General features: G+C 32.9%; 3 protein-coding genes across 3 annotated transcripts; 2 read left to right on the top strand and 1 right to left on the bottom strand.

Annotated features, from left to right (window-relative positions):
* The first annotated feature begins 529 nt into the window (after positions 1–529).
* Positions 530–2,108, top strand: LOC9306041 (fe(2+) transport protein 2). Its single transcript, XM_021019319.1, has 3 exons — positions 530–1,225; positions 1,341–1,490; positions 1,579–2,108. Exons 1-3 carry the CDS (start codon positions 620–622, stop codon positions 1,882–1,884), a joined length of 1,062 nt encoding a protein of 353 aa, XP_020874978.1. The 5' UTR covers positions 530–619; the 3' UTR covers positions 1,885–2,108.
* Positions 2,109–7,835: 5,727 nt separating this feature from the next.
* LOC9303997 (fe(2+) transport protein 1) lies at positions 7,836–9,466 on the top strand. The gene is made up of 3 exons (XM_002869922.2): positions 7,836–8,561; positions 8,630–8,779; positions 8,870–9,466. The coding sequence occupies exons 1-3, from the start codon at positions 7,980–7,982 to the stop codon at positions 9,173–9,175; spliced, it is 1,038 nt and encodes a 345-aa protein (XP_002869968.1). The 5' UTR covers positions 7,836–7,979; the 3' UTR covers positions 9,176–9,466.
* A 5,676-nt stretch (positions 9,467–15,142) lies between these two features.
* On the bottom strand, positions 15,143–16,380 carry LOC9306039 (E3 ubiquitin-protein ligase BOI). The gene is made up of 2 exons (XM_002867878.2): positions 16,220–16,380; positions 15,143–16,133 (listed from the first exon to the last, which is right to left on the bottom strand). The coding sequence occupies exons 1-2, from the start codon at positions 16,273–16,275 to the stop codon at positions 15,275–15,277; spliced, it is 915 nt and encodes a 304-aa protein (XP_002867924.1). The 5' UTR covers positions 16,276–16,380; the 3' UTR covers positions 15,143–15,274.
* Positions 16,381–17,565: the final 1,185 nt, after the last annotated feature.

The raw sequence follows: 17,565 nt of genomic DNA, 5'->3' as shown, positions 1-17,565 counted from the left end.
CAGTAATTAAACAGAGAAAATATACAGAACAGAGATGTGATTACTCTTTTATTTGAAATCTTGTATCAGTTTTATTTTATTTTAATGCATTTGAAACCCTATATACAGTATCATTTTGAATGAGCTTTGAGAAAATGACAAATATGGGCTTATTGAGACAAAGCAATTTGGCCCAATAGATGGGCTAATCAGATTCATCCTTTGAACAAAACTAATTTAGATAATTCTCTAAACTGGTCGGATGTTTTAACATATTTAATTTAGAGATGTCGGTAGTTCAATTTTATTGTAACGCCAAGTTAAATCTACGAAAGTTCATGCCTTGTTTGGCATGATCCACACCTTCCACCCAATTAAACAAAATTAGGATAATATACAAATACAATTTTTAAAAACTTTTCTATTTGACAATGTACATACATGATCAATGGAATCAGGATTCTGATTCTCTAGTGTAGTCTTAATATATTGATTTAGTCCATTAATCTATAACTTGACTTTCCAAATCAGCACCGAGAACAAGCCGGCAAATATTTCTATATAAACCAACCAAAGGCAAAACATTTATCTCATCAAACATTTTGTATTATAAAAAACTTTCTCTAATAGACTAATACTAATGGCTACTACCAAACTAGTCATGAAGCTCGTCTACATTCTCCTCATACTATTCACCTTCTCCGTATCTCCAGCGATCGCAACGGCCCCGGAACATTGCGATAGCGGCTCGGAGAATCCGTGCATCAACAAAGCTAAGGCCTTACCACTCAAAATCGTAGCCATTGTAGCCATCCTTACGACAAGCTTGATAGGCGTAACCTCTCCTCTTTTCAGCCGTTACATTTCGTTCCTCCGTCCTGATGGCAATGGTTTCATGATCGTAAAATGTTTTTCTTCTGGAATCATCCTTGGAACCGGCTTCATGCACGTCTTGCCTGACTCTTTCGAGATGTTGTCATCGAAATGTCTTAGCGATGGTCCGTGGCATAAGTTCCCTTTTGCGGGTTTTGTTGCTATGATGTCCGGTCTAGTCACTCTAGCCATTGACTCCATTACCACCAGCCTTTATACCGGTAAGAACTCGGTCGGGCCAGTGCCTGACGAGTATAGCATTGATCAAGAAAAGGCGATTCACATTGTAGGTCACAATCACAGCCACGGTCATGGAGTAGTGCTATCAACTAAAGATGATGGACAGCTTTTGCGCCACCGAGTCATTGCCATGGTTAGTGCATATGAAAATAATATGAAATGGTCTTGAATTCAATGTAGCATTTTAATTCAAATCATACATTGTTATATATAACCATAATTAAGCTATTTTTGAATTTTATGCATAGGTATTGGAGCTTGGGATTTTATTTCATTCAGTGGTCATTGGACTATCTCTAGGAGCAACTAATGATGCATGTACCATTAAAGGACTCATCATAGCCCTGTGCTTCCATCACTTGTTCGAAGGCATGGGTCTTGGTGGCTGCATCCTCCAGGTACGAATATACATTCATAATATATAGTTTATGTCTCTTATATCAATTAGAATTTTACGTTCATATGTATATAATTTATGTTAAACAGGCAGATTTTACAAATGTGAAGAAGTTCTTGATGGCATTCTTTTTCGCTGGAACAACACCTTGTGGTATCTTTCTAGGAATCGTATTGTCGAGTATCTATAGAGATAACAGTCCAACCGCGTTGATTACGATTGGACTGTTAAATGCTTGCTCGGCCGGAATGCTCATCTACATGGCCCTCGTCGACCTTCTAGCTACCGAGTTCATGGGATCAATGCTCCAAGGTAGCATCAAACTTCAGATCAAGTGCTTCATGGCGGCTTTGCTCGGCTGCGCCGTTATGTCGGTCGTCGCCGTGTGGGCTTAAACACTATATCAACATAATTAATAAATTATTTGATTTATTATTCAAGGCGACAAATACTTTCGCCTTTGTACATTATTTGAGAGTTTTAAAGTTTGATTCATTCTTTTTAATTTGTGTAGTAGTCACATGGAAATATGGCATTGTAAGACCAGTCACAACGGTACAAGTTTGTGTTGGGTGTGTGTATTTTTTAATTGTGAAATATTGGAAAAGTTGTGTAAGAAGCTACACTCGGATGCAAAGTTGCATTCGGATGCAAGACTTTTTCTCTCTCTCTTACTTTCTCTCTCTTTTTTATCTTTTGCTTTAAATGATAATAATAAAAAAATTGTTACACCTATACAAGCAGCATTTGCCATTGCTGATGCTCTAAGAGTTTGAAACAATAGTATTTTTTATGACATTGTAAATTTGTTTTTAAGAATGTGATGTTTATTTTCTTCTTGGGAATGACATGTATTTAATTATTGGAGTTTGTTGATTGTCAATGTTAGAGTATAAAATAGAAAAATTAGATCCGAAACAATAGTGACGCGGATATCAAAACTATAAAGATTAATATCATCATTTTAAAAGTACTATTCTATCTTTTTTTGTTATAAAGAAAATTTACTCTATCTTACTACACAATATTCCATGAAAACTACAAACATTTAACAGTAAGAACTCGAAAATTTCCTATAAAACTACATTAACTCAATAATAAACAAGGAAAAAAACATCATACCAAAAAAAAAACAAGAACAAAAACACATAAATTTGTAGGTACGAATTGCTCAAACTAAAAAAAAAAAAATGAATTGCTCAAACTAAAAAGCACATAAATTTGTTGGTATTTCATTCCATTTCTTGTTTTCTCTTTTGGCTGAAACTGTAAATACAAGAAAAGACTTAATTTGTAAATTTCCATACAGGTTTGATTCCATACAACTGGAATCATACCACATACTTGTAAATTCTGAAGCTCAAGTAGAACCATTATTTTCCAAGGTTTAAATGTGCATTATCTTGGAGTATGAATTCTTAGGACATTAAATAATTTTGAATAGTCTTCAAGTTTACTAATGACTTAATATAGTTTTGAAATTATCGTTGTCAGATCATATACACACTTGACACTTCTATCCTGACTCTAGTAGGTTTGAAATAATTGTAGTTTTTAGAATAATTTTTACCATTTTCCTTATCTTACGTTCCTGTTTTTTTTTAAGTAAAGCAAACGAAGTTTAGAATCAAGCCAAATCAGACATTGACACAAATTAAAAAGTATTTCTTTCCCGACCGAAAAATAGAGATATTTCACCAATACGGAGTATCTCCCCCAAGTCGCTAATATTTTATGTATAAAAAAGTTTACGAATCGACATATAAGCATTTTGTCACGTCGGTGGAGTATGAGTTTGGCACGTTTTGTTTCGTGCTCATCCAAACCATATGAAAACGTGTGAACTACACAACAAATAGTATTATACCTTTTTAAAAATAAAATAAAAACTAATTATATTATGAATCCAATTTGATGCTTAGTTAATTACTCATTCTTTAACATAGATAGAAATAAAATAGAAAGTGGAAATTCTAACCGAAGTGGACTAGTTTGGAGGCATGCCATGGAATATTGGATACATACTCGGCATGGACAGTATTGAATATACAGGATAATGTAAATAATTAACTATATGGTTTCTATGGGTTTTTTTTGTCAACTATTTTTTCTATGATTCTGATGATTACTTTCATGACCATCAACCTAATTAATTATGCCTTCTTCTATATAACCATACAAAAAAGATTCTTTCGAAACGACATGAAAAAGAAAAACAAAAGAATTCCTAATATACATAAAGTTTGCAGACACACACTACAAAAAAAATGCACATTTTTAGCTCACGATACGTAATCAGTAGCGTTTTTCTAAACGCTATTTCTGCTCCAGCTATAATAGGACCTCCCCATATAATAGCGGTTTTTAATGCGCTATTATATGTCGTTCTATGATAGCGTTAATTGAATGATGTAATATATATTCTTATAACACATTCTTAATGTTATATTATATTTTACTGTAACACTTAATAGTTGTTGTATTATATGTGCTCTTATTATGTGATATTTTACCCCCAATATTAAAATTCTGTTTTGCATAATATATTTAATTAGATTTATATAAAAAAATTTATATTGCATAGAGTATCCAAAACATATATTCCAAGTTACATCAAACCATGTCTTATACTAACTAATTCACTACTAGGAATCATGCTCTTCACTCCCAACAGTTTTTCCAATCTCTTGAATAGTCCGAATGACACTCTTCTTCACTCCCAACAAGTTCTTCAATCTCGAATTGCCCCAATGACACTCTTAAGCTCCTGCAACGTTAGTACAAGAAGAAACTTATCATTCAATTCAAAAAATTAAGCTAACAATATAAGAACACATTAATGGTCGGAGAAAAAAGAGTATTGTGTAAATATGGTGTGAAAGCAAATAGACACCACCACTTTTTGGAGAGAACTAAATGTCAAAGCAGATCTTAACACTTGCAACCTATACATAACATGATCTGAGTAAGTAATATAATCACATAATTTCAAATGCTTGACTCAAAATACAACATACACAACTTTCTCTTTAGTATATGCGGTTCTCTTCACATCTGAACATATTCCCATGAGGAAATCATATGAAAGAAAAAGCCTCTAGCACTAAACCAAAATAGTTTCAATCCCATAACAGTAACATTCTCATATCATGTCAAACGTCTTTGCGTTACCCTTAACAAAAGAACTATACATTATCAAGATCACAACCTAGATACCACAACAACAAGAGCAGAAAACAACTAGCATAATACGACCTAGCATCAGACTAAATCAATTTTGCAAAACTAAGAGCAGAGCTTAGAGAAGAAGGAAATGTGAATTACCTTGCCTTGCTCTCGAATGAGATAAGCATACTTGTCAATGTTAGGCATAATAAGAAGTTTTGGCATAAAGTGATTCCTGAATTATCCATCTGCTACCTTCACCTTCTCACCAGCTTTGTCAAGCTTCTCAATGCTCTACAAAACCATAAGAGATCAAGAGGAAGACAAATAAAAAAAAAAACCCAAAGTCTGATTCAACGAAATCAAATGAAAAGCAATTTCAAAATCAATCTCCTTGCAGAATCATTAAACCCACCATTGTAAGAATAACTTCCTTGATAGGCGAATAACACTCCCAAACCCTTTCTCTTTTTATGAGCTCACGAACATCTCCCACACCTCTCCTAATTCCATCATTTGAGCAATGAAAGACAAATTTAAGGGTTTAAAAAAAACAAAACCGAATTTGGTTCTACGCAACAGCCATCGAGAGGGAATTCGGTGACGAAAAAGGGAATGCCGAGACATGAATCCCTCTCTCTCTCTTTGATTCCCGTTTCGTCGAGATTATTGTCGTTCATCTTCTCCGTTCTCATGGCGATACTCATACACGGTGACACAGCCGATGTATCCGCCTCTCTGCTTCTTCAACTTCCATCTTCCACATACGCGTCACCACCCTCGCGACTATGTTTCTTCTGCTCAATCTCTAACATCAAGTTTTGTTCCAGATTCGATTCATTCGGAAGAATGGCATATATGAGAAGAAAGATCCAACGAAACTAAAGAGAAAAAGAAGAAGAACAACAAGAAGAAGAGAGAAGAGAGAACAGATTCGATCTACAATAAATGGACTCTCGAGTCAAGATGAAGGAGATTTAAGCTCGAATCATACCAAATAAGAGAAATTTCAGAGCATCGGTGAAGGAAAAGTAAATCTAGGGTTTAATGGTGATCTAAGCCCAATGATAGATCTGAAATGGAAGATGAAAAATCAGAAGAGGAAGAGAGTAAAGAGGTATCGGATAATAAAAAGAATGAGAAAAAGAGTGAAAAAAGTTTTTGGTTTGTCATAAGTGAAATTTTTTTGTTGGACGCTATGTGTAAAATTTTAGTTTTGGTTGGGCGTTAAGTATCAAATTTTACGAAAATGTTGGCGGTCCAAAGGATTTTAGCTTCTCATTTTGCTATTATTAGGTTTAGCGTTTCTGAAATGCTATGATATAATTATCAAATTCCGAATACTACCTTTAATAGCAGTTACGAAAACTGCGCTATCGTAATGTGCTATCAATGCTCATATTTCTAGTAGTGACAGAAAAAAACATAAGTTATGACATTGAAATTTGCACACACAAACAAAAAAAATTAATAACATTGAAATAACTTTATACGTTTAACTAAAGGATAACTAGATTAATTAAGGGGCTTTTGCAAAAATGCCACTTTTTCAATGCCACTTTTCAAAAATACCCCTTTTTAAAAACCTTATAAAAAATACTCTTAAAATATAAGATTTACCCAAATATGTATGTAATATTATTAAAACATACACAAACTACATTTCTATGTATCTAAAATCTTATAAATACTTTATTAATACCTTATAAATGCATTTTAAATACCTTTAAAAACCTTTAAAATATCTTGTAAAACCTTTGAAAAACCTTAAAAATTCTTTAAAATAACTTGTAAAACCTTTAAAAACACCTTATAAAACCTTATAAATACTTGGATCGAGTCTTCAAATAGTAGTTACAATCCATAAGCACCTTTTTTTTTTGGTAAGTCGAGGGGAGACAAGTCCATAAGTACCTTATAAACCTAATAAAACTTTATAAAAATTTCAGATTTAAAAAGGGGCATTTTTGAAAATGAACATCTAAAATGGACATTTTTGAAAAAAGGCACACCAAAAGGGGTATTTTTAACAATTTCCCATTAATTAATAACCATAAAACCAGTTATCATTAAGTCAATAACCCCATGCATAATCTTATCAATGAAGTCAGTGACTGTATGATCAGGTAAAAATGCGAAAATATTCATAGATATTCTTTTTTTGGAGCACATGGATTGACACATAAAACATTTATACCCGATTTCATGGAATTTTGTTTGTCATTATCCTTTCCCAAAACACTTAAGTTGTTTATATTGGTTATTAAACCTTGAAAAATAAATCAATTAAAAAACGAAAAATGACTAATATATATGGTTATTAATATATAGATACATAGATTTATAGTAGTAACTATATTATTTAATAATGATATACATAATATTTTGAAAACTATATAAAGCTATGAAAAGAGGAATTAATACGCTTACCAAATAAAAGAGGAGGAATCTACATTCATATGTAGTGTTTTTGGTGATTGGATTGCAACCATACACTGAGCACGAGCTCGTCACGTGTGATGTTGTGCTCATTGCAATCCCATTAAGTATAAACCTAATTAAGCTTAAAGTTAAAATAATACAAGATTAAAACGAATGCGAGAGTTGACTAACAGAACTATAGAAGACGCATGGGGTTGACTTCGACCGATCGGCAAACGGCATGAACAATGCATGTAAACGATAATATATGTAAACCTTGGTTTCGAAATATATAGCCTTTTATACGTAACTATGTTTTTATTTTGAAACTTGGAAATAATTTTAACTTGATAAAAACTGAGTTTCCATCAATTTATTAATTGAACGTTTATTTAAATAAAATATACTGAAAAATCTACAAACATACCATGGGTTTTTTTTAAACAAACAAATTGTCATTATTGAGTTATGCATTTTTTTTTATAGAACTTTATATATAACTGATTGAAACAAATAAACAATATTATATAATGCAAAATTTAAGACATTTTGACAGTTGACTAATTAAAATCCCTTAGAAAAAGAATCAGTTGCAGAGCAATTAGAAATTGCATATACACCATTAGTATTAATTTACGAATATATTAATTATTTTCCTAATTTTAATATAAAATCTACTTAACTTTCATAATTTTCCCATTATTCCTTTTGAACTAGTATTCTCGTTCCACACTGGAAGCAAACGAGTAATCAAAAAATTTCGTCATCATCGCCAATAAATGGCATGAAAATAACCGGCACACATTACTATATAAACCGACTCATCTAGTAAGTCCAAAGTCACACAAACATTAAACAATCTAAACACACAAAACTCCAAAAGGAAAAAAAAAGAAAACAAAAAATGGCTTCAACTCCAGCACTTCTCATGAAAACAATCTTCCTCGTACTCATTTTTGTCTCTTTCGCAATCTCTCCGGCAACTTCAACGGCACCCGAAGAATGCGGAAGCGAGTCAGCCAACCCATGCGTCAACAAAGCTAAAGCTTTGCCTCTCAAAATCATAGCAATCGTCGCAATCCTCATTGCAAGCATGATTGGTGTTGGAGCTCCTCTCTTTAGCCGTAACGTTCCGTTCCTCCAACCAGACGGAAACATCTTCACTATTATTAAGTGTTTCGCCTCCGGGATCATCCTTGGAACCGGTTTTATGCACGTTTTGCCTGATTCTTTCGAAATGTTGTCATCTATATGTCTTGAAGAGAACCCATGGCATAAATTTCCTTTCTCCGGATTTCTCGCTATGTTGTCGGGTCTAATCACTCTAGCCATTGACTCCATGGCCACGAGCCTCTACACAAGCAAGAACGCAGTTGGAATCATGCCTCATGGACATGGTCACGGCCCCGCAAATAATGTCACCTTACCAATAAAAGAAGATGATTCCGCAAATGCACAACTCTTGCGATACCGAGTCATTGCCATGGTTAGTACATATATATAGAAATTTTTGAAACCGAATATTAATCACATTTTATTTTTATGGATATTTAGGTGTTGGAACTTGGGATCATAGTTCACTCGGTGGTCATTGGACTATCTCTAGGAGCAACTAGTGACACTTGCACCATTAAAGGACTCATCGCAGCTCTTTGCTTCCATCAAATGTTCGAAGGAATGGGTCTTGGGGGTTGCATACTCCAGGTAAATAGAATAAATATATAAGAAAATTTTATCTTTCCATCAAATGTTGAAACTGTATATACAAACATCTAATGTTTAAGATAATTTCAGGCTGAGTATACGAATATGAAGAAGTTTGTTATGGCGTTCTTTTTTGCGGTGACAACACCATTCGGAATAGCGTTAGGGATCGCTCTATCAACTGTTTACCAAGATAATAGCCCAAAAGCTTTGATCACAGTTGGACTTCTCAATGCATGCTCCGCTGGATTGCTCATTTACATGGCCCTTGTCGATCTTCTAGCTGCTGAATTCATGGGACCAAAGCTTCAAGGTAGCATCAAAATGCAGTTCAAGTGTTTAGTCGCGGCTCTTCTCGGGTGCGGTGGAATGTCGATTATCGCCAAATGGGCTTAACTAATTCTCCACATATTAAGGAAATTTGAAATCATGTGGATTTCATTGTCGAACTAAAAACCGTTTTAGGTTTACGTCTCGATTCTCTATCGGTACTTTCATTTTCCCTTACAAAAGATTTGCGTGGATCTATCACATTTTAAGGAACGTGTCTTTTGGTAGATATGTAAATGTGATAGGTCCCACGATTCATAGTTTTTTTTTTATCTTCCTTTATTTTGTCAAGGCAATATAGTTCATATCGTGTAATGTTTTTGTATCTCATATATATAAATAAAACTTTTGTTGCTTTTCAAGATAATTAAATTTAAGAAAGGAAAATATTTTTTGCAATGTAATCTATATACGACAAATCTGCATACCAATAATTGGAACATTAATCAGAATCACATAGTCTATATACTAGCTAGGCCAGTATTGGTTCATTGTCAATAACTTTTATTTCGTCCCATACTGCTTTAATTCTCAAATTTATATTTGAGTATTACTAGGTGTTGATATCCTTGTAGTTGAATTTATTATTTAATTTAAAACTGTGTTCTAACCGGTTCTGTTGATAAAATCAATATGTCTACCAATTGAACACAATAACAATGAATTTTATTTAGATGTCTACACATTCTAGTAATTCTAAAGTTTGCTTGGTAGAATTAAAAAATGACAAAGCAACAAAGTAAGGCAAACCAAAGAAAGCAGACCACTGATTATAGATATGATCATTTTAATGTTAAGAGTTAAGACTGAATTTTTGTTTGTATGGTCTTCGCTGGAAACTAAAGTCAAAGTTCAAACAAACAAAAATCAGATCCAGTCGGTTTCCAAAAGCTATCGGCCCATTTATGAAGGCTCACTTGATTTGGGTACGGACATGACTAGGACATGAAGATAAGCCTCTTGGACATTGATGTTCTTCTTTATCATCAGTCATCCTCTTCATGACTATGACTATGGTCATTGAAGGTAGTGAAGAAAAGACATCATTCCTCAGTGAAGCAGTACGTTTCTCGGCATTCCTAGCCTAGCTATAAGCATTTTAGAGTCTCAAAACTCCACAATATTGTGCTACAACTTAAATTTTTCCAAATTTATGTTGTAATATATGTATCGTTTTTGGGTGGCCTACATCTCGAAAGAATATCGAAATTTAACAGTAGATATTCATTTTGGTTTTACGTGGTTATCTCCTTCCTTTTTAAGTGGAGTCACTTAGTCCCCATTCCCCCAACATGGTCACCTCATTGAGGTTAATTTATAAAGTTTAGCGGTGACACAATATAAATGGATTTACACAATTCAGTATTATTTTTAATTACGATGATGGTGGGATAAAGAGGAACATTCTCAAGGCTGATATGTTCATACTTCATAGTTCATACTCATGCAGTCATATAGGATATTTTCATGGCTCTTCTCACGATTTTCTTTTGTAAAATATTTCTTACGATTTATTATTTTCGTCAAAATGTAGGTTTGCGTTAGAAAAAGGGTCCTATCAAAATTTCCGTACGAAAAGTCGTAAGATTTTGTCATGTACATGATTTTTTGGTAGTGAGTTCTTAAACCAAACCCAAATCCAACTAACTATGGCCACTCTCTATGTACCGTTACATTTACATCCAAATCCAACTAAAATATATTTTGATAAACCAAACTAAAATATTTATTATTATTGTTATTGGCTTGTTTCTATTCTAAATTATATTTGATTTGGAAAAATAAATAAGATATTGGATTGAGACATGGTATCGTTTCTTGGACGCGATCATCGTAATCGTGAATTCACCACATCGTCGTATTCAAAGTTTTGTCTATACATGCAACGCACATGATATGACCCAAATCTGAGATATTTATTGCACGACAACAATAATGACTATGCAATATTTTTAGTCGGATGGAAAAATATGATTCTTTTTTAAGCATACATCTTGTGGACGGTTGGAAATACACTCAAGATGCTTCTGTTTTCAAACCCCTCACGAGAGTTCGAATGTCATATAATAATAATTCTATATATAACATACTGCCAAAATTAACAAATCTTTATACTACAAAAAGTAGGACTTTTATTAAATTTCAATTATTCTTTCAAAAATTATTTTGCAAAATTAATGGAGCGTGAGGAAGGGCCAAGGAAGAAGAGAACCTACGATTTTGGAAGAACATCACCCATTCACTTTACATGTCTTGTCTTCATATTCTTTTATCTATCTCTTCGGATATTCTGGCTTTTAAATAATTTTGGATCTCGGAATTTCATCTTCCCATATGAAAAAAATATATATATTTACCAAGAACTAAGGGAAAATTCCCAAAAAAAATCCAAAATAATTTTTATTTGGACGTTTAATACCCAATTCTTTTTTATTGTAATAAAAATACCCCATCTAATTATTTGTGGTCTTAAAATATCTCGTATATAAATTATTGGTGGAATCGAGCCCGCAACATAACGGCCGTTACGAATTGAGTGAACAGGCGTTAAATTTAATTCTACATATTTTAATCGATATATATAATATATAAACATCAGTTACAGGATATCTTATCGTGGTCCAGTGGTACCAGCCCGAATTAATTTTACCCATGAACCTCGTTTCAAATCCCGCGATTAGGTTTTTTTTTCCCTTTTTATTTTTCTCCGGCGGATCTCAGATCCTCCATTCCCGACAGTGGCGGCGCAAAATCATCTCCACCTCCAACGCCTCCTGCTTCTCCTCCACCTTCTGTAACTCCACATCCTCCGCCACAATCCACCGTAACTCTTTCCACAAAGTCTTCCCTTTCAATCTCCAAAAATCGCAAATCTAAATCACTAGAAGTTTCTGGGTTTCACTCCAAGTTCGATTCATGGGTCTTAGCTTATCAACGAACCCCCGGATAAAGAAAAAAATATATAATCGCCGGCGATTTTTTATTTATTGATGTGAGAACTGCCAGAGAAGAAGAAGAAAAGGGAAAAAAAAAACATTAATGACATCCTTAAGTGAATTCGAACCCTGGGTCAAATTCTAAAGGGTAAAAACTAACCCTTTCTCTTACCACTAGACCACGATAAGTAATCCAAGTTTTGAGATTAAAATATTGTATATATTCATTAAAAATATGGAACTAAATTTAACGGCCTTTGAATCATTCTGTAATGCCCGTTAAGTTGCGGGCTCGATTCCACCAATAATTTATATACGAGATATTTTAAGACCACAAATAATTAGATGAAGTATTTTTAATCCAATCAAAAAGAATTGGGTATTAAACGTCCAAATAAAAATTATTTTGGGTTTTTTTTGGGAATTTTCCCCAAGAACTAATGTACAATAGTATTTTGCAAATTCTTATCAACATATCTTAAATGGTCGAGGTTAGTTTTTTTTTTGGAATGGCTCTTTCGTCCCTATTGTAAGACAAAATTAAAGTTTCTTGTCTACGATTTCGTCATTTATATCGATGGTAGCACCGTGTTTGCGTCATCAATTTCTACGTATGATGAATCACTAATTGCACGATACTCAATTTGTATAAATGTAGGATATAAATTACGATACGCTTTTCTGGCTTTTCTCAAGATCATGATTAGATGAGCAGTGTAAAGAAATTTGATATAGAAAATGTAAACTTGGCAAAGTTGTGCTAACAATATAACAACAATACAATTTGTGGAAACATATCAGAATAAGCCCATTTAAGAAGTCGGCGCAATATAGAGGCTCGTGGTCGTGAAATCAGTGGATAGAGTGCTAGACCCGATAACATAGCGATAAATTCGCTAAAGTAAACTTGTGCCACCACTTATCTTCGTTTTGATCTCTTGAAAATAAACCGCAGATCAACAAATTTCAGTTCAAATGATTTCATAGCAATGTTACGGGTCTAGTCACTCTAGCCATTAACTTCACGGCTACGAAAAGCAATTTCACAATTTTCCGAAAGTATGTGATTATTTTCGGTACTGGTTTTACCTGAATCTTTTGATATGTTGTTGTCGTGTGCTTTGTAATATCGATTCTCTCGAACTTTTTTAAATCAGGTGCAACACTTGTTAACTTGTTGTCAAACAAAAAATAAGTGTCTTCCCCTTGCTTCCTCTTGTCTTTCTAATTTTTCTCTTATGGATCTATCATAAAACATGTCTTTTGGTTGATTTGTAATGGGATTGGTCACACGAGTCATAGTATTTCTATGTTCCTTTTTATTCTCAAGGTAGTCTTGCCGTGTGATGTTTCTCCATCTCTCAAATCTAGAGTACTAATACTAATTAAGAAATCTAAAGCCGAATAGATAAGTGTATGGAGATATCCTAACAGCCCATTTGAGAAGTCGGCCCTCTACACTTGTTCTAGTGAATTTTGGTTGGTGTGTTATTCCGGATAATCGAATCTTTTTATTTATGCTAGGCTTGATAATGGTAAGAGGCCAAAAAAAATTGTAAGTTTTTATTTTTTAACGTAGGCGATTATTAGTATTATCGATTTTTTTTGCTAAACAGTAGTATCGATTTTAGTTAATTTTCCCGCTATGATTAGAGACAATTTATAAGTAAAATTTTGAATATAGAGAAATTGTATAAAATATGATTTTTATGTTTCTAATTTTTAAATATCCCACTCACTTTATTTTGTCTTTAGATATATGTAAAGAAGTGGATGTATGATGTTCAAAATTTCTATTTTTGGGGTTGTATGTTTGATATTATTCTAAAATAAACGGTAAATATCGTTTAAAATATCTAGATATTTCATTTAAAATTTATAAAACAGAAAACTTTGGAAACGCTTTACAGAATTTTAGAGTCCCCACAAATAATAGAAGCATTTGTTTTTCTGATTCATCAAAACAATTAGAGATTTTCACATCAGAAAAAAGAAAAAAAAAAGTTACAATCCAATTTTTTTTTTTGTGTGCAACTGTTACAATCCAAATAAACGTATGATTTGTAGAAGTGAAGTTTTATAAAAAGCTCCAATTAATCACTAACAATATTTTTGCAAACTAGTAGTATAAGCAAATTGAAAGATAGGGTTAGGTGAATACTATAACATAAAACTTTTGGTGAGGGTAAGTAACTATGTAATGTTTATGTAATGTAGGGGCATGGCCAAAAGGGAAAATAAAAAAAAGTATGGGTAAGAACGAAGACATGGAAAAATGTGAATTCAAACTCTCTCTTTAATGAATTTCTGTACGAATCATCGCAGAGTCGTACCATTTTCATTTTCGCCACTATTTGGTTTCGTGCCATTTGATCCATATAATTTTAAATAATCTGAATTTGAAGGCAGAAATTAAACTAAATTATTGGATAGAGACATGGTAACGTTTCTTGGACGCAATCATCGTAACTCGTGAATTCACACATCGTATTCATCGTTTTAATTCCGTCGTTTATAGATTTAACACAGGATATAATTTTAAGAACCCATTTTAGTGGGGGTATTTTTATTTTGCCTAGACATGCACTGCACATGACATGATCCGAATATGAAATATTTATTACACGACAACCATAATGACTATGAACTGAAAATGTCGTTGAGACAATCGAATTCAGACTATTTCTTTTTCTTTATTAATTTTAGTTTCGATTGCGAAGTATGATTCTTCTGGTTTAATATAGTTTGCGGGGTTGGAAAGATAAAGGATACTTCCAAATTGCAATAGTATATATCTATAAGACAATTATTATACTTTTCTTCAATTTATATCGCATTGTGATAATCTAACTAAAAAAGGTGTTGGATAATTCGAACTCATGTGATCGACTTTGAGAATAAGCAACCAAGCAACGGTGCAACTTAAAAAGAACTCTGGAATATTTACTTTTCAAAACAATTTCGAATCACTTTAAATTCATTTATATCATTTTTTCCCATATATAATGAGAGGAGGAGCGTTCAGATTCTCTTAGACTTAAATTATTTCTTCCTTTTTGCAATTTCCAGTCTTGGATTCCATTGAAGTCGTAAGAAAATCAAGAATTTTACCAAAACTAATTTATACGTACTTACAAAAAGAAAAGAATCAATTTGCTATTTCTTTGCGAATATAATCCTAAGGAAAAAAAATATATAAATTAAATTTTTACGAAAAAAAAAAAAATGGTCAAGAAGACATGTTAACATGGACACTAGCGTTCATGACCGAATCGCAAACCGGACAAGTCCGTAACAAAGCCGAACCACCACAAACCGTACACAAACACAAATGACGACATGGTAACACCAACACACTCGCTTCTCTCTCACCGCACCGTTTACAACCACCACTAACCGCCGTAACCGCTTCACCACCACCATCACCGCAGCAACTTCCACAACTCGATTCCACGACGTCTTCTACAACGGCTGAAGCAGTTGGAAACGTTTCGATTTGAGCAAGAACTTGGTCTAGGTTCGTTCGAAGAGTATTAGCGTTTGCTTCGTTGGTTTGAGCGATATCACGCCAAATCTGAGTTTCGACGTAAAGACTCTTCACTCGCTCTTGTAAAACCCAGTTAAGGTTTCTAATCCGTACGATTTCGTCGTCTTTCTCTTTTAGTTTCTTGGCTATAGCGTTTTGAACCGCAGACGCTAACATCCGCGTTTGCGTTTGTTGCCTTGCTTCAATCTCTATTCTTAGCTTCTCTGTTTGCTGAGCTACGAACCTATCGATCTCTGATTGTTGTTGGTTTTGAATCTGTGACACGAGTTCAGCGTTTATCAACGACGGTGGTGGTGAGTCAAACGCGACGGACCTCCGTTTAACCGGAGCGTTTGAGTCGCGGAAATGAAATTCTCGCGGGCGTTTTGTAGACGGAAGAGGAACAGTGAAGTTGTAACTGAGACCACTTTCTGATTTGTTGAAGTTGGCTTTCGCAGCTAAAGGGTCGACGGCGAAAGATTCTCCGGTTATTAACGGAACTTCACCGCCGGTAATATCAAACTCGCCGTGATTCATGTTTTCTTGAAATTTAATACAATCTCTGAAAATAACAAAAAGAAAAGATTAGAGAAAAAAGAAACAGAGGAAATTTGTTTAACGAGGAGAAAATAAAAATGAGATTTTTACCTGTTTGATGATATCAACTGAGAGAAAATGTTCATGTGATGAGCTTGGACAGCCATTGTTGTTGTAAAAAGCTCCGAGAGATTCTGAAACAAAGAGAGAGAGAAGAGGGAGGAGTTGTGGCGACTGGTGAAGAAATCTATGGGATTGGCTTTTATTTAAGGGAGAGAAAAAGTCAATATTTTTTCATTTTTCTATAAATACATATTTATTACTTTTTATTATTAACTATTTTAATTATTTAGAAACAAGTATCAATTCAAACAAAATATTTGATTTTTTATGGTTATATTACCATTTGTTTTTAGTAATTAAAGTTTTACTAAATTAAAGGTTGATAAAATGGTAGAAAGTTTTTAAAAGGAAAATGAAACAACTAATTTTATGAGCTTAAAAGGAATATAATTTAGAAAATAGTATATAAAATATAGTACTAATTTTTTATTCAACATTATACTATCTTTCTTGAAATTCGCAAATATTGGGACCTGTAAAAAGTAATTATTTTTTGTAATATTTCTTTCTTTTTTATTGATGCAATGCACTCATGTATGTTTCCTTAGCAACAGCCACATAAACGTATGTAACAGTGAGCTTGACTAGTCAAAGAGCCATTATAAAATCAATATTTTTTTTTTGCTAATATGTTAATGATATTAGCATAAACTATTAGATTTTTTTTTTGTTGAAAAAACTTTTAGATTTTATTTTCTTGTTCATCCTTTTTGTATTATTTCTAAAATTTAAAGATGAAAATTTTATAAAAATGTGCAAAGCTTTTTTTCCTTAAAATATATTTAAAAATGTGGAAAGCTGTTTTTCCTTAAAAGCATTTATAAAAATGTGTAAAGCTGTTTTTCCAAATAAATTTTTTTGTTAGTTCACTGTATTCTGTACAAAAATTTCCAAATAAACCTCTTTAGTCTTTAGTCAACCCATATTTATCTTATTAAGTTTTCCTTATTTTGTGATAAAAGTAATTAAATTTCATATCAAAAGATAGTATTAAATATGCATACTCTTCATTTTTTCAGTTTTATTTTATTTAAAAGTTAAACTACACCATTATTTTACCAAACTATAAGGTTACTTTCGTAATTTTATAACATGTTTGCCATGTCATGTTCCAGCGTGGCATACTTGGGACTTGTGGCCATATAACTTTTCTAAATTTTCCGTGAGCTAGTTTCTAGATCATTTAGCGGTGCATGTATTACATTTATTTAAATACTTTAACGAAATGACACAAAACAATAATTTTAACCATCCTAAAATACATTTCTAAGGTAATGTTTCTCTTAATCTTGTTTTGTGGTAACTGGTTAAAAAAAGAAGTAAAGTTGCACGTG

Source organism: Arabidopsis lyrata, assembly GCF_000004255.2.
Source record: "Arabidopsis lyrata subsp. lyrata unplaced genomic scaffold ARALYscaffold_7, whole genome shotgun sequence".
In the NCBI taxonomy this organism is placed as follows: Eukaryota; Viridiplantae; Streptophyta; class Magnoliopsida; order Brassicales; family Brassicaceae; genus Arabidopsis; species Arabidopsis lyrata.
This window is presented reverse-complemented; position numbering and strand designations above follow the sequence as displayed.